This window comes from Cheilinus undulatus, linkage group 17 (genome assembly GCF_018320785.1).
Source record: "Cheilinus undulatus linkage group 17, ASM1832078v1, whole genome shotgun sequence".
NCBI lineage: Eukaryota > Metazoa > Chordata > Actinopteri > Labriformes > Labridae > Cheilinus > Cheilinus undulatus.
Window position 1 is genome coordinate 13486778 of NC_054881.1, and position 24982 is coordinate 13511759.

The window sequence follows — 24982 nt, forward strand, 5'->3', positions numbered from 1 at the left end:
TCATATGCACCTATATACGCCTCTTTGCGGAGTTAAGTGTCCTGTTGTGTGTACTGTCCAAGGACACATTGACTATTGACTGAAGGAGCTGCCCTCATCGTGTTGGACTCTGTTGCTTGTCCACCATGTTGGGACGACATTTAACTTCATATCTTTACTCTAAGATCCTACTGTCTGGCAGGGAAAAGTCTTCTACTGTGGAGGACATATTTCAGGAACAGATGGAAGTTTTCAAGAGATTTTTAGGCGTGCATATGCTAAAACAGCTACATCGTCATATGTCCCTGACGCATCTTTGGATGTATTTGAATTATGTATCTTGCAGTATGTTCACTGGTCATGGCTGCAATTTTTTCTGAAATACTGTTAACTGTGGCTCTCTGTGTTGGCCAGAACTCTGTAAGGTTTAACTTTATGGTTTATGTGTTTAAAGCTTTAAAATCCTTAAAGACCCCACTTTTCTCATTTACCACCATTCATTTTGATGGAATGCTTTCACCCAGAAAAGGGCGGGCTGGCATTGTTTAGGCAAAGTCCCCGGAATAACAGCTCTTATCAATTCACTTGGAGTCCATCCAACCTACTGTTTAGTCTCATTTACTTTCCTGTATATTCATTTTGGGGATTAAGCTCCAAGGACAAAGGTGACTTACATAGATTACATGAAACAATGTCTACTGCCCAGTGTTACATTAGCATGTACTCTTTAGACTGCTATTTTAACCTAAACATGCAGCCAAGTCCAACCAGTCTGCAGCTTTTGTTGATTTGCCTATGAGGTGATTTCTCACTAGAGTCATTGTGGGTGTTGGTGTACTAGAATGCATAATATTGGAAGGCATTTGCACTATTATATTTCTACCCACCCCATTAACACACAAAAGGAGGGAAAATATTGGCAACAAAGACTGAAAATGTACAAGCTTCATAAAGGTAGAATTTATTGTAGAGCGAGGCTGCATTGCATTAGAGAGTAAAGGTGGGCTTAATACTATGGCTGATTAGTGTGATTTACATTGTAACTTTAATTAAGTTGTGCAGAGGCCTACAGGCTTGTATTAAAAAGAAATAAAAGATGTGCTGATTATATGTGCAGTGTGCATTTTAAATGGAAACTGGCTCCTTGAGTGTTGAATTTTTACAGCAGTAAATGTTAAACTAGATATTATCTTCTCCTGTCTCCATTAAAGAGTGAATTGTTTATATAAATGATTGTTGGTAATGTTTTACATCTAGATTTTATCATGAAAAGACTGAGATGTAATTAAGTAAAAGTGATAAAGCACAGGAGCGAATGTTCCTCTGTCTGATTAACCGTTCTATTTCATTTTGTTCCTCACAATCTGTACAAAACTCCCAGTTACTCCCTCCAAAAGTCAGTTCTGCAGAACCAGAGCATTCACATCTGCTCATTCTGAATCACCCTGTAGGTGTCGAGTCCAGCATACCACATCTATGTGTCAGAGTCTGCTTGTGTAGAAGCCGTGAGCCCACCTGCTCTCAACTATGAATGCATGATAACCCAATTTCATGTGGCCTGTGCTCTCCTGTGCATCCTTGACACAGCACAGGAATGTATGCCATGACACAAACACCAGTAAACACAAAAAAATATGTTTCTCTTTGACGTCTGCAAGGACAGCTGATATTTATCCACATTTCAAACAAACACTTAGACCCTGTAAACTAAATGTTTGGCCTGTTAAAGCAAAAGCACTACAATCGGACTGTTGTAACAATGTCTGTGTGGATACAACACATTCACAAGCTGGAGCTAGATGATGGATGGAGTGATGGGTGGAAGTTAAAGAGGGAGAATTTGATGGATTGAAAGGCGAGAGGAAGGTTTAATTTAATGGTGTTATCGGAAAGAACATGCAGTGGTTTTGTTTTACACTGTAAGGATATTTAGTGCATGCCTTACGTTGTTTTGTGATGGAAAGTTGGAATTTATTCGTGTCTGAAGCTCCACTGAGGTTGCAAACTTGTACAGGTCAGGAGAACTGGTTTTATGACTTTTTGTTCCTTATTCCATGAAATTTCCATATCTGTGGTTTTACTTCCTTTAATTTTAAATGTGGTTTTCATGATGCCTTCTTTGTTAGTATTCATGATCAAAGCATTGTTTAAGCAGCACATATTTCCTCTAACCAATGCTAAATGCATGATTTGGATCTTTTTCCTACAGCACTTCTAAAACCTCCTTCAGTCACAGTGTAGGATAATTCGGTGTGCAGACTAGGGGTGAGACAAAATATCAATATGGCAACATATTGATATCATGACTTGTGTGTTTCCATCAGCAAATTATGGGTGCAGAATACAGATCTTTTATCAGATTTCCCTTCCCTTTTCACTCACTGCATCACAACTTCTAGACTCCCCAAGGCAGCATTTTCTTTAACAAGGCTTACTAAGCCCTGCCTTGCCATCACTTTGGACCCCCTTTAGAGCAGTGGTTCTCAACTGGTGGGTCGGGACCCAAAAGTGGGTTGTGAAGCTGTTTCCAATGGGTCGCGACCAGTGTCTGGGAAAAAAAAATGCTGGCAAAAGGTCCGAGAAGTACTGCAGTCTTAGTGGGCGTGCATCCATACATGTTGTTTTACTGTCTTTCATCATAATAATTGGTAAATGTAAATGTTTTGTCAATATTTCAACTTAATTGTCTCCTGTTCTTGCAAAAACAACTTTGCTTCTCCCATGATAATTAGATAATTTCTCAAAATCATTTGAAATTATAAAAACATGTATTCATGGGGAAAATGGGGTGAAAACATGTTTTATGTCTCTTTTTTGCAGTCATTTATTTGATCTATCCCATATTCAAACTGCAAAATTATTCATTTAATAAAAATACGTTTGTTTTTTTTTTTGTTTTTTTTTTTGTTTTTGGGGGTCCTGATTTGTCAGTGAGGAAACTGGTGGGTCCCCAGACTTTGGGAATCATTGTTGTATGGTCTGTAATGGTGCTGCACAGTGTTTTATGGTATGGTAATAATCTGAATGTACACCATGATTCCCACCTCTAGTTCAGTCTGTGGTTTCACTATCAGACTGAGCCAAACATAAGCACCAATAAATGGGTCAATCAAACATGTAAATCTCTACTGAACTGGCCTCATAGAAAAAGGCCAAATATTTAAGTAGGCCTCCACAAAGTCAAGTTTTTGATCAATATTTCAAACCTTCTCTCTCTTTATTGGTGCTTTTTGCCAGCAAATTCAGTAAACTTAATGTAAAGACACACAAAATGCTTGGATAATGAACGCAGAAAACAGATGAGGTTTAATTGAGCAGATTCAGACAACTTTTCCATAGTGAGTGTCAGGTTAAACACAGTTTCCATTAGGCAGCAGTGAGAAAAAATGTCCTTGTCAAACAAAGTGACATTTTCTCTCTTAACCTGCTCTCTTTCTGTCTCCTGCATGGATGATAGTGCACATCAACTGAGAGGGAACGGAGCAGAGAGAAAAAGGTGCAGAGTGGAAAGACAGACACCAGACTGTGTGTTTGTTAAAGGGCGAGTAAAAACAGGCTGGCAAAGAAAAGTGAGGTGACAGAGACAGGGGGCAAGAGAGGCTTCACATTATGCAACATCAGTGGAATAACAATGTGTCTGTTCCACTGTCACACTTCTATTATTATGGATGTACTATCCCGTAGAACAAATACATTCACACTACATACAGCACTGAATAACTTTGAATGGGTCTAAATCTAAATAAATATAAGGTCTGGATTTCTTCCAAAAGGATAAATGCAACCAAAATCAGTCCAAATCAGCTTCACATGATGGCCCTATGAGCATTCTTTCTTGTGCACCAGTGTGACCAATCTTTGAGTATCCCATAAAGTTCTCTGGGTCAGAGGCTAGACACACAAACACACTAAACCTCTGCAGCTAAAAATGTCATGACATATGAACAAAAAGGAGGGTGAACTGATCATTTAATGGAAAACCCAGCCCTAAAGGGACTGTGTTCATGACGCCAATAGGTAGTAAAATTACCCTTGAATCTGCCAAGAGCAATAGGCTACAGCCCTGTCTGCTGCATTCCTCCCCTGCACAGCTCACACACACACTGCCATTTAAGGCTGCCGAGTGTGCTGACAGACTGCTGCGAGGAGGGAAAGATAAAGAGGAGCAGAGCTTCTGAAATTCAACAAAGACAGAGTGAGCACTTCATCACTTTGTGATTTGTGTATCATAAAGTCAAAATGATGTCTGAAGCTCTGATATCACTGTCATGTTCGCTCTCTTTTTTTTCTCATCATTTGTCTGCTCTTGTTTTTGAAAGAAGAGTCAGTGGGAAACTCATACTGATGACTTTGGTTTGCTCGTTCAGACAATGAAAAATACAGTCTCTGGGGAAAAGACTGCAGACAAGATGACCTGTCAGCATTCCAGTCAAGGTGTAATAATTTTTGAAAAGTATTTCTAATCATTACTCCATTTTTAAAAGGAAAATGAGTCACTGAGGGATTTTTCTCATGTATTGTTCATTGCTCAACCTTGGCTGGGATGAAGTAAGAAAAGATGTGATGCACTTTAATGAGAGGCTGTGGGGCTAACAGACTGTGAAGAATGGCTCCCTCTAATGGAGATGTAGCTAGACTACTACTTGCACTTAAATTAACAGTGGTGTCACTGCAGAAATTATTCCTAATAAATGCCAAATTGTTATTATTTATAGTCAAAATATATGAAGAAATTACCAAATTGAATGACAGGATTTGCTTTAATATGTAGTTCATGTAAAAGCTGAAACTGAAATGTAAAAATGTGCAAACCAGGATAAGATTTAATCTCCTATAAGCACTTTAAAAAGAAAAGGTATTATCTTACATTAGAGGAGTAAAAATAAAAGGGTTTTAATTGGCAAAAAACTGCAGACAAACTCAAGCAAACAGTCTGAACTGCACATTTTGCTAATGCTTCATCACAGAAATGTTGGCAACTCATTAGTGCAGCTGAGACAATGCTCTCTTTGCTAGTGGCAGCTTTTGGTTTGAAATAAGAGTGAATATCTGAAAGTTTTCTTAAAGCTACATAAGTCATGACTCAGCTCATAAAATGGGGCACTGTTCTTTTTTTTCTACAGATTCACTTAAGCACATAATTTGCACAAAAAATACAAATTGCCCATTTTTACATGATACATTAAACTCCAGTGAGTTTCTTTTAGGTTGTGTAAATTCTAGCGCTCCTTTGAACAAAGCAGCACTTCTTATCTCTTTACTGATTCTATAGTATGTAATGCTTTTTGGCTTAAAAACTCTTCCTCTTTTGTTTTGTATATCTTACATGACTCACATGATTAATCTTTGGGATAAAAAATGGCAACAAAAGCTGAATCTGCAGCATGCTGTTAATCACCTCATCTGTCACCTACCCTACTGCAGCCATGCTTACAGCTATATTAATGCCATATATGACAAACAAATAAACATCTATGGAATCAGTCATCTTCCAGCTTGTTTTGTTAATGTTTTGTTGTAAAAAAAAAAAAAAAGGCATTAATTTACATTTCAGTCTGATTCCTGACAGGCTTACAGCTTTCACAGTTTTATTCTCCACATTTTGGACTGTAAATGAGAGTGGAAACTTTTGTTTTTGATAAATATTTAGGTGTTTTTAGGAAAAAGGGAGAAAAATGTACAGTCTGTGAAAAATAAGGCATGAAATCTTGTTATTAGTTAATTTATGAATAAAAGAGTGTGAGGTCAGAAAATTGAGGTTAATCCAGCATGTTTAAGCCTCCTCATCAGCCTATGTAACACTGTCTGTGAGGTAATTGTGTTGATATAGTCAAAATCAGAAAATACAAATGTTTGGCTAATGCAAGAAGCTTTTACGAATGCAAATGCAGCTGCGGCTTTTAACTGCTCTGCCAATATTCATTAGAATATTCATATTATATTACTAAGGTATTTGGTATTTGTCATGTTCAGGAATTTAATACATTTTAAACTTATTTTCAATCTCCAGTGAGGTGGAAATTATTAGTAACATCATACAATTCATATATATACATACATACATACATATATATATATATATATATATATATGTGTGTGTATGTGTGTATACGAATATACATACATCTTGCGATGTCCCAGGAATGAGACGATAATTACCTTGTGATAAATTGGCATTTTGCAGGTTAAAACTTGGAAATATGGTAATATTAAAGAAGTATTTAAATAGTGATAATGTTACATGTAATATTGTGTCAATTATCCAATAATTAGGTGGTGTTTTACCAAGTCATTTCTTACAAATAAGATGAAGAAAAAAAACGTTAATTATTTTGGCCCAATAAATCAAGGCACCTAATTACAAGAGAACTGCCACATTATTATTATATTTAATAAATAATATCTAATTAATGGGTAAATACTTTCTTAACATATCATATTTCCAAGTTATTACCTGTAAAATGCAAATTTATGAAAAGGTAATTACCACCATATTCTTCAGAAATTGACAGATAATTTCCAGTTATTACTATATAATTTCCAGGTAATTAAGACCTCTTAGAGTCTTACTAACATTTTCTGCAGATATTTAAAGCTGATAAAAGTGCTTCATGTAAGAGCAGGTTTACAAACATGTTTTTGCAGCAAACTACTTCAGCTGAAGTGTATTTAATGTCCTCGTTGCTTCAAGCATCCAGGACTAAAGTTTCATGTCTTCACTTTATTTTTTTGCACTTAAGAAGAATGTCCTCTCGTTGTTTCAAGCACATTTTTAGGTAGCAACTCTGCATACCTGTTTAGTACACAGAAATAATATTAATATGAAAGGTTAAGCTCAATAAAAACACGTTTTTTATAAAGTGTGCCATGGAGCTTTACTGTCTAAACCACGGGTGTCAAAGTCAGTTTCAACCTGGGCAACATCAGCTATAATTGTGTCCATAAGGGGCGTGTAGGAGTCATACTTGGAGGCCATAAGGTGTAATGCACACATCTTTCCAGAAGATGTCACTGTTGAGTACAGGTAGATCACTTTTAGGTAGGAACCTTTATTGAGTTGTTAGGTGTTGCTAGACGCCACGCCGGGAAACACTGAGTGATAATTGTGAATCTTTAAATGGGAGTTTATGGATTTACTAGAATCTTGCATATGAAGAGCATTGAAGACCATTTCTTGATTACAAATAAATCTTCCATTAAAGAAAGAGGATATTGGACTGTCTTATTTCACAAGACGCTCAATTAGTCCGTCTACGTAGCCCCTCAGTGGCTTTAAGTTTAGCCTTAGCCGCTATAGGGCGGTTGCTACAATAAAAATCAATGGCCTGTTTGATTATCCTCATTTTAGTGATAGATTAATGTATGATAATAAATTAAAGTATGCCATTAAAAATAGTTTGGTAAAGACAACAAACGCTTGTATTAATGTATGGAAATGCAACATTTTTATTCACCCTTTTTTAGAGAGAGAAAGTCATCATTATACTCACTGATTTATTTAGATAGTACTTAATAAAGTTCTTTTTATATCACCCAAAAAAATATTGTCAAGTACTTCTTATTAAATGAATAACAGTGTGACTGCACTTGAGAAAGGAGGAACTACAGTATGACACAGAGATTATGTAGGAAATGTGATAATACTGTAATTTGACTAAAACAAAGGTTAGCATGCCACTGATAAACTCCATATCCTACAAGGCCATTAAGTTGATCTTCAGTCAGTGGTTTCGAATTGTCTTATAAAAAACTTTGTTCTTCAGAAGCTCTCGCAGGCCGCATAAAACTATGATACTGGCCGGCTTTGGCCCCAGGGCCTTGAGTTTGACGTATGGGGTCTAAATCTATATCAGTGCTGTTTGTATCACTCAAAAAGCAGATGAAGCTTTTTACCTTTTAATGCCGTACCATTCAAAGCAGTGTTAATTTAGACAGCTTTAAAAATTTAAGTCTTAGTCTTCAGATTTAATGCCTTTCAGTTTTAGTCACATTTTAGTCATTTTTACCCTTTTTATTTTTAGTCTAATTGTAGTCCATAAAAAGTCCTCACATTTCAGTCTTTCAGTCAAAGCATTTAATCTCTGGCCTGAATCTGGTACCAAATCATAGTAGTGAGCTCTCCACACCTTGCCAAACCTGGGGTCCCTGCTTTCTGCAGCTGAGAGGCAGAATAGCAACAGATGCATTGTATTTGGACAAAATTAACCGACAGTGGAGAAATATCTTGGAATTTGAATATCTGACGAAAACTAGATTACATTTTAGTCTAGTTTTAGTCATCTTGATCAAAACTAAATTGCTTTTAGTAAGTTTCAGTCATCACATATCTATTTTTGGCTAGTCTTAGTCTAGTCTTTCTCATGGAAAAAGGCTGTCGAGTCATAGTTTAAGTCGACAAAATTAACACTGATTCAAAGACATTGTTTCTCATTTCAGAATGTCAATACAGGAAATGAAAATTGGAAACACATTGTCTATGTCAGATTCAAATGTTTGTCTTATCTTTTATGTCCATTTATACATAAATAGGATGTCACTGTAAGAGCAGTGGGTGAGTTATAGGACTTGGTATCCAAGCAGTGATGGAAAAGGTGCACAAATATCAGTATCAATAGCTGTATCAGCTATAATGAGTCTGGAAATATTGGCATATATGTGCAAAAATCCATTAACATGCATCCCTGGACTGTACTGGTGCACAACTACAGGTTTGCTTGTTTAAGGCTCTTGTTACTGTTGGAGTAAAGTGCAATAAAGTCAACGCCATACATACAGAATGACTGTGTATCTTCTCCTTCTTACCACTTGATGTCACCCTTTTTATAGAAACCACTAAACTGAAGCTTAAGCCTGAGCTGTGACATCACCTCATGTAAAGGCTGCTGATGCAATGGTGAGAAGAGTGCAGGTATATGTATAGCATGTGAATCAGAGAGAAAAACTGCATAGATATCAGTTTAAGTGTGGCTGTGTGCTCATCATCATTGATCTTTCTCCTCCTCTAATTTAAATGAAAACTGTCTACAGTAAAAACAAAGTTTAATAATCATGGCATGAAGGTCTCTTTGTCTTATTTGCATTACTGTGTCAGTTTAAGTCTGCCTACCTTCCTCCCAGAGAACAGCATACATAGCTGGTGCATGGAGCCTCCGTTCTTGGTCAGCTCTTTCTTCAGGGTCTTAGGTGATGGGAGCGTCCACCCGCCCTTGTGCCCTCCCGCCGCCTCCAGGCAGTTGATGGCGTTGTCAGAGGTGAAGCATGGCGTACGGGGGTCCTGCAGCAGGCTCCCTTCGCTGTGCGTGCGCCTGCGGAGGGAGTTCTGCACGCTGAGCCCGCCTCCTCCGTGTTTCTCACAGGTGGCCCCCTCCACCATGCTGCGCCGCTTGCTGTCGCTACGCTGCAGGTAGGCATCGTCGCTGTCGTCTTCGTCGTCATCCTCCTCCTCTTCCGATTCTTCCTCTTCGTCTTCGTCATAGTCTTCATCGTCAGTGTTAGGTGAAGAGAGGGCATCGGCGCTGAAGGAGCGATCGAGGCGCAACTCTGGGATGACGAATGAAGACGAGGAGGAGGAAGGGGGAGCGTTGGTGTCTGGTGGCTCTGAGGCGTTGTCTTCGTCTGTGTTTGACACCACCAGGTTCACGTTCACCTCCTCTTCGTTCTTCTCGCCATCCTCCTCATCTCCATCCTCTTTCTCCTCCCCCTCACTTCCTGGACTTTTCCTGCTTCTTCCATCCTCCCCTTCATCTTCCTCCTTCCTGCTCTCATCTTCCTTCCCCTCTCTCCAGATCTCCATCTCATTACCCTCAATGCTCTTGCAGTCCTCCCCCTCGGTGGAGGGAGGCGGCGTTGGAGGCACCTTGTGCCGCTCTTCGGACCCCATGAGACCCCCAAGTGGCATGTAGATGTCATCCAAAGGGGTGAGAGACTCAGACGGGTGAGGACTGCCAATGGTTGGTGGCTCTGATGGGCTGGAGGGATACAGGCTGCTCTCCTCACCCTCAGAGCTGCGAGGAGGCAGGTGGAGGCACACACCTCCGCGGTCTCCCGCTACTCCGCCCAGCTCACATGAAGGGGCATCCACCTTAGGCTCCAACATCTGCAAAAAGAGACAGAGAGAGAAGCATTAGTCAAATCTGTTTGGACAATTAATGCACTGTCTATAAAAGTAACAAGTTTAACTCAGCATGATTGAGATTTACTTCACAGCCACCAGCAAATCCCATTATCACAACCATTCCATTAGCAGCTATTGAATTAGCTTCTGAAATGTCTGTGCCAAGCTAAATGTTGGTGTAACTGAGCCATTATACAAAGATCAGACTGGATGACATTTGTATCTTTGATAAGGTCACAATGTCAGATGAAGTGATTATAGTCTGCCTTGTGTCGGCCATGAGATGGACGACTTATTGAACTCTGGCTGACCAGATCATACAGTCTGTTGTGTCTTCTGACCTCAAACTGAAGGCAGAGAGTCGGCTTCCTGGGAAGAAATGTCTGCAACTGTCAGACTTTAAATAGAATCCTTGAGAAGGATATAGACTGTGGAGGAAAAGTGAAGCTGATATAGAAAAGGGAAGGGTCAAAATTAGGGGTGGGTATGAGAATTTAGGAAGTCATTGTTCCAGTAACGTTTCACAACATGCACACAGCATATATGCCATTTTAGGCTACAATGAATTAACTGTGATTAACCACATTTTTGGAAAGCTGAGTTCAATTTCACTGATGAGAAACAAAGTCAATGACACCGATCATTCTGAAAAGGATGACAAAGCCATTTCTAAGGCTTTGGGACTCCAGCAAACCACAGTGAGAGCCTTTATCCACAAATGGGGAAACAGTGATGAACCTTCCCTGGAGCGGCTGGCCAACGAAAATGACCCCAAGAATGCATTGATGACCCATCCAGGAGGTCACAGAAGATCCCAGCACAACGTCTAAAGATCTGGAGGCCTCATCTGACCCAGTTAAGGTCAGTGTTCATGATTCAACATTAAGAAAGAGACTGGGCAAAAATGGCATCCATGGGAGAGTTGCAAGGCTGAAACCACTGCTGATCAAAAAGAATACAAAGGCTTGTCTCACATGTGCTTTGATGATCCCCAAGACTTTTGAGAGAATAACGTGTTATATTGTGTCATGTCATATCATATTGTGTTGTGTCTTATCGAGAGTTACCCGTTGATTCCTGCCCCTTATATAAAAGTGGCCTAAATCTGCATTTTTTTTCTAGGGGCCTGAGAGCCTATAATCAACAAAAAAATGGAAAAATATATGATAACAAATAGAAAATGGGCCCTATTTCAACATCGAAATTCAACCTTTTGGTCTTACTTGCTGGTTTAAAGTCTTCTTTGGGGTGCAGATGACCTAACGGTTAGCTTGTACCCCAAGTATGTAGGCGGCCTGGGTTCAAGTCCAGCCTCCTGCTCCTTTCCTGCATATAATGATTGACATCCCACTCTTTCATCACAATTTCCGACTCAGTCTACTGTCCTCCTCTTTAGGTAGGGGCATAAAAAACTTCAAAACATATCTAAGTCTTCATTTAATACAGTATAATATTTGTGATTAATGCTTCTATAAAAGTACATGAAGGATAGGCATAATGTGCTTTGTGTTGTGTATTGTGTTTACACTTTGACCTTGTAGAGTGGTCACATCTGGTTCCAAAACACTGAGATAGATAACACTGAAGTCTAGGTATTTATCAGTAAACATAGTAAACAAATTCTACTTACACAGGAGAAAAAAACTGTAATCTAAATAAATTTCTTTTCCAAGAGTGTCCTTGCCAAGACAGGCAGCAGAACAAATAAAGTTTCCAAAACTCATAGCAGTCAAACATACAGTACAAACATATTAGAAGATCCATAATAACTTAAATACAAACAGCGTAGTGTCTATTGCTTTGCCCGGTCCTAAACTGCTTTAACATGACTGAAAAAGGCTGCAGTGCAGGAGATCATGTTGAATGTTGTATGAGTGCAATAAGTTAATATGCTGATGATTTCTTACTCTTGCAGCTATATAGCTACATCATTATGCTTTCTGCACATATTCACTCAAACTAGCTGGTGCTGGGCCCTCAGGGGAATGTGGGATATGAAAAAAGCCCTCATGTAGAAATTTATAATATTGCTGTTTCAAAGTGTTAGCAGCCACATGGATGTGCTTCCATCATTTTGACATACTGTAAATTTCCCTCTGGTCCAAATGAGCAGCAGCATCTCAGGGTTGAAGAGGAAAAATCTCTACCCCGACTTTTAAACCCATGTATAGAGCACAAGCAGACACACAAAGCTCGGCCTCATCCACTGCCTTTTGTAGTCTATCCGTGAAACCTCCCTCCTAAAATCTGCTGCTTTTTTAATGCGGCTTTAACCTCTCCCACCTCACAGAGACCTCAGTGGGACGATCATCACAAATGCTTTCTGTGTGGGCCAAATTTGTGCAAATCCACAGAACTGCATTTTAAATTCAGCTTGGAATCAAATGTTGTGATGACACTGAATAAGTCAAGCTGAATTAAGAAGTTCTGGGAAAGTCAAAACAGAAAACATTTTGATATTTTTCTCTCCAAAATAAATATGTATGCTTTTATAATTGAAGTATTAAATAAGTAAAATCAATTCTTGCACCTTGAAGTCAACAGAAAGTCTTGTGAAGAGTCTCATTGTGCCGGACAATTCAACCCATGATGCAAAGCTGCAGTCACAAGATACTCTGCTCTAAGTAAAGATAATGATGCCTGCTATCAGAAAGCTCTCATGATATTTCACAAGCTGTTTGTGCACTTTTTGTGCTCAAATGAATTATCCCCAGATACCCCTAAGCCTCATTTGTACCAGCCCCTAAACTTATAAAAACTGTACCAAGACTTCAGGCCAGGAAGGAATCAAAAATTCAATACAAAAACTAATTTTATGCATATAAGCTTTTACAAACTTTGTACAAGAATATGACTGTAATAAATCAGATTAAGACTGCATTTCTTGTCTTACATTACCTTGAGTTACAAGCAAACTCTTGCACTCAATCTAAAATACACAAATAATTTACATTGGGAATATCAGGTACCAAAATATTGCCTGTCTATTGTGCCTTTTAGACAGTCACCACTGCTCTCTGAGTGCATGTAAGACACATAAATGTAACTTGGGTGTCTTTATGAGATATCTAAAGCAGTGTTTCCCAACCATTTTTTCCTTGGAGCCTCCCTACATGTACCTTAGAAGCACAGTACCCCAAGACCCACATGAAAAGAGAAAATGACAAATTACTGTCAAAAATCAACATAGATCTTAACTGTCTCACTGACAAAACCATAAAAAAAGACCTATGCATGTTTTTTCTTATCAAAAGACCTTTGTTTAAACTACTTAACAACTGCTTTATCATGGTTTTATTCATTATGTGTAAATCTGATCTTTGCAGCCTCAGGATAGATAAAACCTTGAGATCTCTGGTGCTGCCTCTTGGAAGGAGCTTGGACCTCAGATTGGAATCCAAAGCAGTGATTCTCAACTGATCCGGCCTCAGGACCCAACACTAACTCCTGATCGAGCAATCGCGATCCAAATTTCCTAAAATTTTAATACATTGTTGTAGAGACCCTTAACTGATATGAATGCACAGACTGTATTTTATTTCCTATTATAAGGTGTAAATTTTGGATGTTTTCTAGAAATTCTGAGAAACTAACACATTACATCAAGAAAGCCAGTTTTGTGTTCCTCAGAAAAGGAGTTAAATAGGTTTAGATATCAAGAAAATGAGTGAAATATATCATGGGAAAACAGAGTAAAATAAAATGTAGGAATGTATTTTGGCTTTGGCCCTCCGTCAGTCATGGACTTTTAGATGCAGTTTTTCTCCACAATCACCTTCACACAGCTCCACGACCAACTTCAGGGTCCTGACCCACCAGCTGAGAACTACTGATCTAAAGGACTTGAGAAACGGCAGTATTTGCCAATGAGATTTTAATCAATCCCAGCTGCTGTCCCTGTTTTGCTTGTAGCAGCTTCTAGCTAAAGCAGGGTTTAAAGTATGGCTTAAAACTGTTTAAATGTCAGTATTTTAAGACTACTGGTCATTAAAATAACAGATAATCAACCGATTTTTATAGCATCAATTAACCTACTTTCTTTGTAGCAATGTGAACTCTAGGCCCATGCCTGATACAGCATTTCTCATTAGGGTCAGTGCTATTTGTAGAGTGGAGAACCTCAAAGCTCTAATTTAAGCCCATAGCTATTTACAGTGCAAATTGTAATTTACTGGGACTATCAATCAGCCGATCAAAATGTATTTTATCAACATTAAAAGTGCTAAAACAACTCTGTTGCAAAGTCACCATAGTAATTTGCACTGGGCAGAAAAAGTGAGCTAATAATGGCATTTTGAAACCCCGTTATTCATGTTGTGCACTTTTGAAGAGTTTTGCCTGTTTTGATGAAAAGTAGTGGTGCTGGCTTCAACTGCAGCCTTGATTAATGATGGGATGAATCATTTGACCACACAGTATCACTCAGAAACATTAACAATATAATCATATTCAAGTGTAATTCAATCAGCCAAGAAAAACATCACATAAATCGTTGGTTGTCTTTGGTGCTACTTCACTCATCACTCACTGACAGCCTCTCAAAATTAAGTGAAGATGGGGAAAGAGAGGCTTTTAAAGGGACATCAGATTCACTTTTCTGCACTTTGCAGATGTCATGGTGACCTCTGTGTGATACTTAATAGTCAAGCAGAAAGAGGAGAGAATATGGATCCAGCCAATTTAGTTCATTTTCTACTAAAATGACTGAATTTTTCCCTTGGGTAGCATGCCATATTCAAATCCAAATCTATTTTCAGCAGTTATCAATGGACATAAATTGATTAAGACAATTCAAGAAGCACAGTGTAGTTCTTCAAAGGTTTGTCTGGTGTCATTATGTCTTGAAAGAAGCCAACTGGTGGCTCAGGCATATGGTAAGTGAGGCTTGTGAGGCAAACAGAAACCTCCATGGTTGCAAGTGCAAAAACTGTCATTTTCCTCAGTGCCCTACTTGAGGCTGATTGCAAAAGCTTAGGAACACCGGTTGGGTCCCATAATGAAATGCTTGGATATCTAAACAGTATAAGTATACACCCGTGTAGTCTGTTTCAAAAACAAATTTGTTATCAATAGCTAATTTCTTTACAGGTAAAACTGTTTCTATAGTGTATTTTTAAAGGAACCCTGCATTCCCATATCTGTCAGATTGTGCTTACCTTAATGTACTGTACATTGCAGTAACTCTTTCTGATTGTCCTCTTCACTAATACTGCAGGTCCAAAGGCTCTAAAGACAACTCTCTATAGGACAATGAACAATACAACCATATGATATTGCTATCCAGAGTGCATTTCACAAACATAGCAAGCTTGCATGTGAATCTAATCTATACATTTTCTCAGAAATCTAGAAATATGGTGTCTCTTTGTACAACATACAGTCATGTGCATACGTTTTCAGCAAGTAGGGCACTACTATTCATAATGGAGTTGAATGGAAAGAGGGGCTACCAACGATGGTTTTTGGGCCCTTGGGACATCCACAGGTTGAGTTGACTGGTTAGAGGATGCATCGCAGCTGTTTGCAAGGTGGTTTAAGTCTCACTTCAGCTCTACCTCTGTGCCTGTTTCTAATTGAATTCAAAGACATGTTGAGACGGCATTTCCAATATGTCTTCTGAAACCAGTAAGTGACATCACTGAGCCTATGTCCATGTTTTAAATGGTCTGAGAACATGGATAGACCCAGAACTCCTTAGAGGAAACATTTCTCTCACAGCTATGCCTCGGAAATTCATGGAAACTCCAAAAGGACTGATAGTATTGCTTAAGAGGGATGCACTGACAGACTTGCTAAGCCTATTGCCACAAAAATCCTGACAGAAAAGGGACCAAAGAAGGAAATCAAGCACTCAACAATCCCAAGCCCCTACAGCAGAAACCCAGCCCTTTTTCCTATATAACTGACAACCCATGCAATATTGTATTTTTTGCAAGCTTTTTCCATTCTAGAAGGGAAGAGAAGCCCAATCTATAACTTACTGGACCTTTAATGTGTTTGTTTATTTGTTTGTTTGGGTGTTATGGGTTCAATTTATCATGTTTCCCAGTGTGCTGACTGTGAAACCTCTTGAGACATGAGCAAAAATGCAAGGCTGTAAATATAACCTTGGCCTGTCTTGATGTTCATGGGTATATATGACTCTCCCCCCAGGTGATCCAGACTCTCATAGTGCGTTCTAACTCCCTCTTAACCTCGCTCTGATCCCATCCAAGGGTTCACAGTGGTGTTAAAACCAAGACATCAAGGCTTCTTACTGATGCGCCGGCTGGACGAGGGGTATTTTTAGAAGGCGATGCACTTTCATAAAAGCATCAATGGATGATAGTGGAAGTAAAGCCTCTGTCTTTATCCCTTTCTGTCCCTCCTTTCCCTTGTTTATTCATGGTGGTGGAAGTCAGAAAAGAGAAGCACTGTCAGAAAAATTACAACTTTTGATTTGCGATTCTTGTCGTGAGTGTGAAAATTTTGAAAAATCACCAGAGAGCCATTTCTTCGTCTTCCTATCCATCTTTTATTCAGGCCTGTGATTTACACGGACAGCTTCTCCTTCCCTTTTGTGACTTTGCTGACCTCCATCTCTCTTTCCCCGTCTTCCACACATAAACCCCTGTCTGTTGAAGATATGGCTTGAGACACAATGGAGCCACCTGTCCTGTCAGATACACTTGTTTCTTCTTACAGCCTCTCCGGTGGACACACACGAAGGAACACGCTGCAAACAAGCTATGTAGCGAGAAAAATCCCTCGCGTCTTTCAAGCCTGTCCTCTTGTCTTATATGAGGTATGAAAAGAACAGAACATATTAACAAACATGTAAATCTTCAAGGCATTTTCTAATTTTGCTAATTACCACCTCCTGCATTCTTCTTTCAATGAGTCTGCTTCAAAAGATGAATTAAAAGGCACCGGCTAATGAGCAATATGCTTGTCGTCCTGTGCATGTTTATGTGCAACACAAATGTATTCAACTACAGCTCAAAGTCATCAATGATTCAACACAGTACAAGCTCTGGCATCGCCTCAATTAAGCAAGGAAACAAAAACCAGCGCTAAAAGGCAGAGAGAGTGGAAGGCAGGGTGTAAGTGATGGAGGAGACAAAGTGGATAAGACAAGCAGAAGGGAAGAGGGGAGTGGGAAAACGGCAGTGACACAGAAATGAGATGAGGACAGAGACAAAGACATAAAACAGGAAGAATAAATCCTGGAACATGTCCATCTTGGTTTTATCATGTGCATGCACCATGAGCAGAATAACAGTTCTTACAATAACTCGACAGAATAGGCAGATATTTCTCATAGTCTAACAAGAAGAATAAAAATCCAAACATCCTTTTTGATTGAGTGTTTTATACATCGTTGCACCAAAGAGTCAAATAATAAGATCTGGATTCAGCTAAGTATAAAGATGTAATTTAATGCGTTGATGGCCTGCTAACTCCTTGTGTTCAATGAGCTTACACTCTGCGTCTTGGCCTTTTTGTGCTCAAGGCCAGGAAGCAGACATACTGGCTACTGACATTTTCTACCACGAGGTAGCAAGCCCCAGGGAGAGTCACTCTGGGTCTTTTTACACATCTTTTATGTGGTTGGCTTTAATCCAAACACCATTTACCTCTCTTTTATTTCATGACAGAAAGATTTTACTCTTCCTCTTCTGTAGTGGACATGTTCATGCATGCTTTTAAACACACTATGGCAGGGATCACCAACTACATTTGCAAAAGGGCCAGATTTTTTTCTTGGCGACATTCTGGGGGCCAGATAGTTGAATAAGCAAAAAAATCTATTTAAGTGTCTTTTATTTCCTTTGAAATACTGTATACCTTATTTTTAGCCATTAGCAGTGAATTCCGTCCCTTTTGCCTTTACTGCAGTCAGCTACAAGGGGGCGATTGAGCTATTTTAGCCACATATTTTAGAGCTGTCCCATTGTTCATCACTGGGTTTAAGTCAAATACATCAAATCCTGATTGGTGAAAAACACATGCATGAAACAGGTTTTTTGTTTTTGATATCCAGGCATTCTTAAAGCACCTGAACTGGCAGGTTGATACTGTAACCAGCAGCTTTAACCAAGAATGAACTGATGAGTATATATTTGTCATGCATCTTAATGGCTGATGGGGGATTTCTGTACAACTGTGCAAGCATCAAGCCAATCTAGAATAGCTGTAGGGATTTTTGAAAATGAAAAGACACCGTAACAAGTTTTCTGAATCTAATAATCTTCTGGGGGCCAGATGGGAAGCTGTGGGGGACCTGATTTGGCCCCCAGGCCTCCAACTGATGATCTATTCACTATGGGCATTAGAAATCTCTTGCTCTATTGTTATATCATTTTAAATGAGTTATGTAAGTCTCAGAAGCACAAAAAACTCCAAACAACTCTGAAATGGGCTGTCATGACCCTGAAAACTCTAGTGATCATTTTTTAAATTTGAAAAAATCTGTTAATTAATTCATGGTAAAATACCTTCTAAACTAATCACTCTTCCAAACACATCTAAGATTATTCACATGCACTAAAGCAGCATTGGTTGGTCGAGACCCAAATGTGGGTTACAGAGCCATGTTCAGTGGTTGTAAATGTATGTCTGGGGAAAAAATGCTGGATAAAGTCTATGAAGTACTTGATTCCTTAGTAGACATGCTTTATACATTTTATTCAACTCTGTTAACTATGATAATCGGCCGAATTACATTTTTTCTCTAGATTGCAACACATTCCCCTAATTTTGCAATAACAAAGCTGCTTTCCCAAAGTAATGAGGCAACTCGAGATCTTTGGAAAATTGGCAAAAATTGTACATATGAGGAGTAAAACATGTTGGTTTTGGCCTGACTGTTCTTTTCAGGCAGTTTTGTTACATCCAAGATCCAGACTGCAACAGTTTTCACTGAACAAATGTGTTGTTGAGAAGTTTTGGAAATTTCACAGCAGAACCTGCATACTCAAACTAACACTGTCAGAGTAAATACTAACATTTTCACAGTGTATTTAAGGGTTCACACCACAGAGTGTTGATTTAACTCTTGTTGGAGAGTTGGTACCTAAACACTATTTCAGTGTCATTGTTGACTCTTAACATTAACCAGTGTTACTGTAGCCCAACACTTACTTTTAGTGTTAGAAATTTACTCTCTCAGTGTAACATTTTTAGAAGATGAGAGATTTCCTTTCATTTTCAGTGAAAATTCAAAATTGTCGCAGTTTCTAAATGTTTTTAGTATTACATAATATTTGTCATAGTTCATAATATATGCTATTTGATATTAGACATCTGTGGCAAAGTCAGATACTCTTTAGTGATGGGTCATTCATGAACAAGCCGCTTCAGACCCGGCTCTTCTACATGAACAATAAGAGCCGGATCCCACTTGAGAGCCGTTTCATATCATTATTACTATTAGCAATTTTATTTTTATATAGATTGTGTGTGTCAGTATGTTATTTGATGGATTAGTAGAGATGATCTTTTGTCCTCTACCCTAGGCACACCATGCATGATAGACTTGTGTTTGATGGTGTATCATAAATGTTTTATTCCAGGTGTGTCATACAGCCTAGCCAATGAGCAGATTTTATCTGATCTGCAAGGTGTTTTGGGGAAACAGCACATTTTGAAAAATAATTACATGATATTTTCATCAATTTTAAAAACTGAGCATAGTTGAAGTAAAATACCTGCCAATATATCAATCAAATGTTATGACATCGCTAAAATTAGCAGGTCAAATGAAGCCAAACCCGTACCCAAATGAAGAGCTGTTTGGGAGTCAAAAGAGCCGGCTCTTTTTACTGGGCTGAGCCAAATGATCCAGATCACTGAAAAGAGCTGCAATTCCCATTACTAGTGCTCTCAGGTAAGGATGGAGAAAAGAGCATAATGCAGAATCAGGAGGCATCCATTTATAAGGAACAGCTCACTTTCCTGGGGATCAAGCTCAACCACATGTGGGAAGTCTATAACCCAATGGGCAATGTCACTCATGGTGCATATGTGTCTAACATCTAAAACAATAATCCACCAGATACATGAGCAAATGGATCCCAGCAGTGATACTATACAACAGGCAACATCTAAACACATATAAATACATCCAAAAACATCTAAAACACATCTAAACACACAAAGCATGATGGGAAAACTCTGCTCCCAAGATTTGAAGTGGCAGTGTGCAGAACTATCACTGAATGTATTAACACTGTCAACTAACTCCAACACTGAAGACCATTTCACTCAGAATGGAGTTAAAATTACACTTAGGGGCTTCAAATCAACTCTGAAATGTTTAACCCTGAGATTTCAACACTCCAAGTTTTGCTGTGTTGGGCCATGGTTTGGCATTAAAGAGACTGGTGGGTCCTGAGGCTAGACCAGTTGAGAACCATTGCTCTAAAGCATCGCACTGCTATTTCCACATGTTGACTAATCCATGAACTTCTTTTTTGGGGGGATGAATGAATTGACTATCGTGGCATTTTGCATTTTGACAACAGTTTTGCAGACCAAATGATGACCCTCAGTGCTCTGCCCCCCCCCCACCTCTGCACCTCACTAAACCCAGGCATAAACTGTGCGATTTGAAGCCGACTCTATGACAACTGTGGTGGGAAGCCAGCTCACACTGTGCGTCTGTATCATTTACAATCACGCACGATAAATGTACTACCATGCTACAATCTCATGGCTGTAAAGAACCTTAGTTCACACTAGATGGGTTGGCATGCATTGTGACAAATGCCAGTGGACTTTTCTTTAAAAAGTCTCACATACTGAGGTTGAAGTCATAAAATCTTCTCTCTCTCTTATCATATCTCTCTCATACACACAGAAACGGTATCCCCAGCAAGCACATCTAGCGGCTAAATAATAAATATCAGTGAGAGGCCTTCTTCTTGCTTGTTTACTCCCTTTATTATAAGGAAGACACATCAAAGAGGCATTCCAGCTGTTTTCACAGTGATTTAAACACTGTCCAGCAGTAAACAAAGGAAGAAATGCCCACCAAAAAAGTTGGAGAATCTACTCATGGCTCGACTCTCCCTGTGAGCAGTCATGCAACAAAAGTATCAAACATGCCAGAAATCCATCTGACCCGGTCGGGAGCAGCTGGTTGGGCTGTGGTCTGCCATCACACAGCTGGACCAACAATCATCACCAGACTGAAAGTTGCCCTGACTTCAAGGAGAGTTTGAACCTATGTAGAAGCCTGTGAACAAAAATGAAATATCAACCTAAAAACGCCACAGACTGCGAGCCCTGTGATTGTTCCACTAGGTAGCAGTGGTCAACTGCCATTCTCTGAGTAATGTCTTCAAGCATATGGTGTGTACTCTGGCATGAGATTAAAGGCTGCAGATGACAAAACGGTTCATCAGATCTACTTGCAGTCATCTGAAAATATCAGAAGTACATTATCCCATCCTTGTCTTTCAGTGGCTGAACAGGTGCAAAAAAAATTCCCATTCTCTGCCTGAACTAATTCAGCAGCTACAGTCCATCTCCTCCAAAGTCTACTCTCTTTTCTTCCTTGCAATAACTGCAATACATCAACTGCTGCTCAACATTTGTCAGCTCCAACAAAACCTGCATAGAAATCAGACAGCAGAGTAGCATTTTTGCAGAGTGTAGCATTGTGATGCATCACACTACAATAACGTAGTGATGTAGCAAAGTATAAACTAGGTTGAAGCCTCTTTAGGCAGCTAAAAAGTATGTAATTGCATGAACCAATAAAGGAGCATGTACAAGCAAAGTAGAGTCAGCATACTATCAGATGTTAAGGGCTACATTCCTGTGATTAAGGTCAGTTTAGTCTTATTTCCAGAGAGCAAATTTCAGCGACAGAAAAAAAGGTTTTCTGGAACCAAATATGTGGGAAAAGGCTCTATGGCTCTGAAACTTTATTTATGAAATGCTGAAAACAGATGTGTCTCTTTCCCCGTTTGATAATCACTGCAGGCAACAGGGTAAATAGACTAAACAGTCACACTGATACTGAGCATCTAACTGCACCCAGAAAAAACAAACAATGAGTCACTGCCAAACCATATGCACGCTCTTCAAACTTGGGAGTCCAAAAATAGGAAATTTAGATTTTTATAGTAACATAGGGCGCAGAGGAAAGCTCCAGTTTCCCTGAGGCCACCGAATTCCCTGCATTCAGCTGCTTGTTGATACGCACAACTACACAAAGAAGGCTCAAAACTGCATTCAGATTGTAAAAATACCAATGATGTTTAATTTTTTAAATCTGACTATCCATTTGAGCATAAAAAGCAACATCTAAATAAATATGACCACCAAAAAAAATGACTTTGACATCGGGTGTAGGCAAATTTTTTGAGGATTAATTTTTGGGCTTTAGAATGGGATATCCCCAAAAATTTTAAAAGATGTGTAATTCTTCGAAAATGTTGAAGATGCTCCACATGACAACAAATGATTGATTAAACAGGGATTTCTGCTGGTGTGTGGAAAGCCCTTACTTCTGTGCTTATTTCTTCAGTCAACCTAAACTGGTCTTAAATTTGGTCTTTGGACCTTCTGCATCCGACATTACATTAGTCTGTCCCGTCTGGCTTGGCCCACATCTAGATGGCAAAAATGGGAAAAATATTCATTAGATGCTAGTGTTAAATGAATACTCCTGTCAATGGAAGGTTTAAAATCTTGAAATGTCAGTATTAGATGCCTGAAAAATATTTTATAAGGTTTATAACAAAGTATTTTCTGTGGTAACATCTAATTTGCTGGAGAAGCACTAAATGGGCTGAGGCTAATACTAGCAAAGGTCAGTGTTACAGTTTAAACATGATCCTGTTTACAGATGACTTTCAACCAGATGGGATGTCTGATCACTCTCATCACACCTTGGACCATGGGAAATTTGGACTAGATAATCTATGTTCTTTATTTTTCAAAGATTCATCTTTCTGCTTTTTTTCCTTTATTTGAGAGATAGGACAATGGACAATTTCAAAATGTATTTAACCAGAAGAACCTCTTTGACACCAGGAATCTCATTTACAAGTGACCTGGACGACCTGATGCATCATCCTCTTAACCTGACACGCCAGATGGATTTGTTTCACACATCCATCTGGAAAACCTTCAATACTAAGCATTTGGGAAAAGGCAAAGGCTTTGAAAAAGTGTGAATGGATGAACGTTCTGTGTGTCACATCTTTACAGGTCAATCAGAGCAACACATCACGTGGCGTAGCCACGACCGAGGTGCGTGTGCGCAGCCACAGTGGAAAAACGGGAACCATGAAAACTATAGACATGTTAGAACTCGACTTTTGTCATTTTTGAAAAGAAAAAACAAATCACTGCTGTTCTTTGTTCTTCTTTTGATGAAGAAATGTGTCAAGTTCTGATAAAACTGGCGCTTTAGCAGCATCCATGCAAATCTCTTCTGGCATAATTGCACCAGCCTCTTGTTGCTGTTTGCTTACATCACAACTCTGCCGTGCCTGAAAGTACTGCCTCTCAATGCTGGTTGGTCCTGTCACTTTCTAACCGGGCCCAAACAGTTCAGACGGGAGCTTTGCAAGATGGATTCGCCAGTGAAAAACAACGAAACGGTTGTATCCATCTGCTTTGCAACATAATCATCCTCCAACACCTTTAATATACTTTCATAGATTTAAAGAGACCAGCTGTCCAGACACAAACTCATCTGTAGCTGATTCCAGGCTGCAGCATACCTCAAAGTCCTTAAATCCATTTCAAACAAAAGTACATTTTGTGACAGAATCACAGACCAAAGACCTTAACTTCCAGCACTTTTCACATGGATAGAGCTTGAAACAAGGATGAGAGTGGGGAGTCAAAGGGTCACAAGCACAATCCAGGGATCCACCCTGAGCTGTCTGTGAGGACGCCACATCTGCACATTTTTCATCTTAAGAGGTGTTGGAAATGCTACTGTGCCAGGCTATTCAAACACCAAAATTTAGACTCTGATATACTGAGCCTATAAAAAGTTTTCACCCATGTTTAAAATCCTCATCTTTAAATTCAGCTGTGTCCATATCTGACAAATGTAGTAGAGTAAAAGTACAAAGTTTGTCTCAGAAAGATGGTGGACTATAAATATATCAGGGTCCAGTGCACATTGGGACTGACCCAACCACCAGTTATAAAGAAAATAATAAACATTAGTGTTTTTCCAACTTCTCTGGCATTCTTATTTTTTTTTAATCAAGATCAGATCTGATCATTAATATCAAATGTTAATTACCCTTTTTAGGAATTTAACACTGTCAATGCCAATTTGAGCACCAAAAACAAACAAACAGATTTCTGTACTGTTAAAAACACAAAGAATTTATATTTTTACGTGAAAATTGGATTTCCTGGACTGGGATTATCACAACCTTGAATATGTTTATAACAGGCAAAACTTTTTATGCATTATTTCTTCAAATGTTAAAATGTTAAAGTCCCTGTAAAGTGAAATCCACTGAAATCTATGAGTGACTGATTTTTTTTATTTGGACTGTCAGAAAGTTGTTCATCTCTTTCCTGGCTTCGTCTAAATCAGGTCAATTACAGCAGCTCATGACATCACTGGTCGTTATGGGGAATTACCCCGCCCCCTAACGCTACAATGACATAAAACCACCTCTCAGTACAGTCTGTTATTAGCTGATGTCACCACCTTCATCAAAAGTTAACAGCCAGCTACATGCTGTGTTCTTGTTTGTTGTGAAGTCATTTTTTTAAATCGATCAGCCACACTGGCCTACAGGTCATTAAAGTATCATAATGGGAAGATTTGTGCCAGAAAACAGTAAATTTAATCCCCAACTTTTGTCTTTATGCTGTGGCTCTAGGCATCTGTGCTCTGGCCAGAAGCATTTTTTCAAATTT

General features: G+C 39.0%; 1 protein-coding gene across 3 annotated transcripts in view; it reads right to left on the reverse strand.

Annotated features, from left to right (window-relative positions):
• rgs3a (regulator of G protein signaling 3a) overlaps positions 1–24982 on the reverse strand; it is a 299175-nt gene that overhangs the window by 56570 nt on the left and 217623 nt on the right. For all 3 annotated transcript variants that reach the window (XM_041810282.1, XM_041810284.1, XM_041810283.1), the window contains one exon: positions 9086–10075. In XM_041810282.1, coding sequence (XP_041666216.1) covers positions 9086–10075 — 990 coding nt within the window. The remainder of the gene's footprint in view (positions 1–9085; positions 10076–24982) is intronic.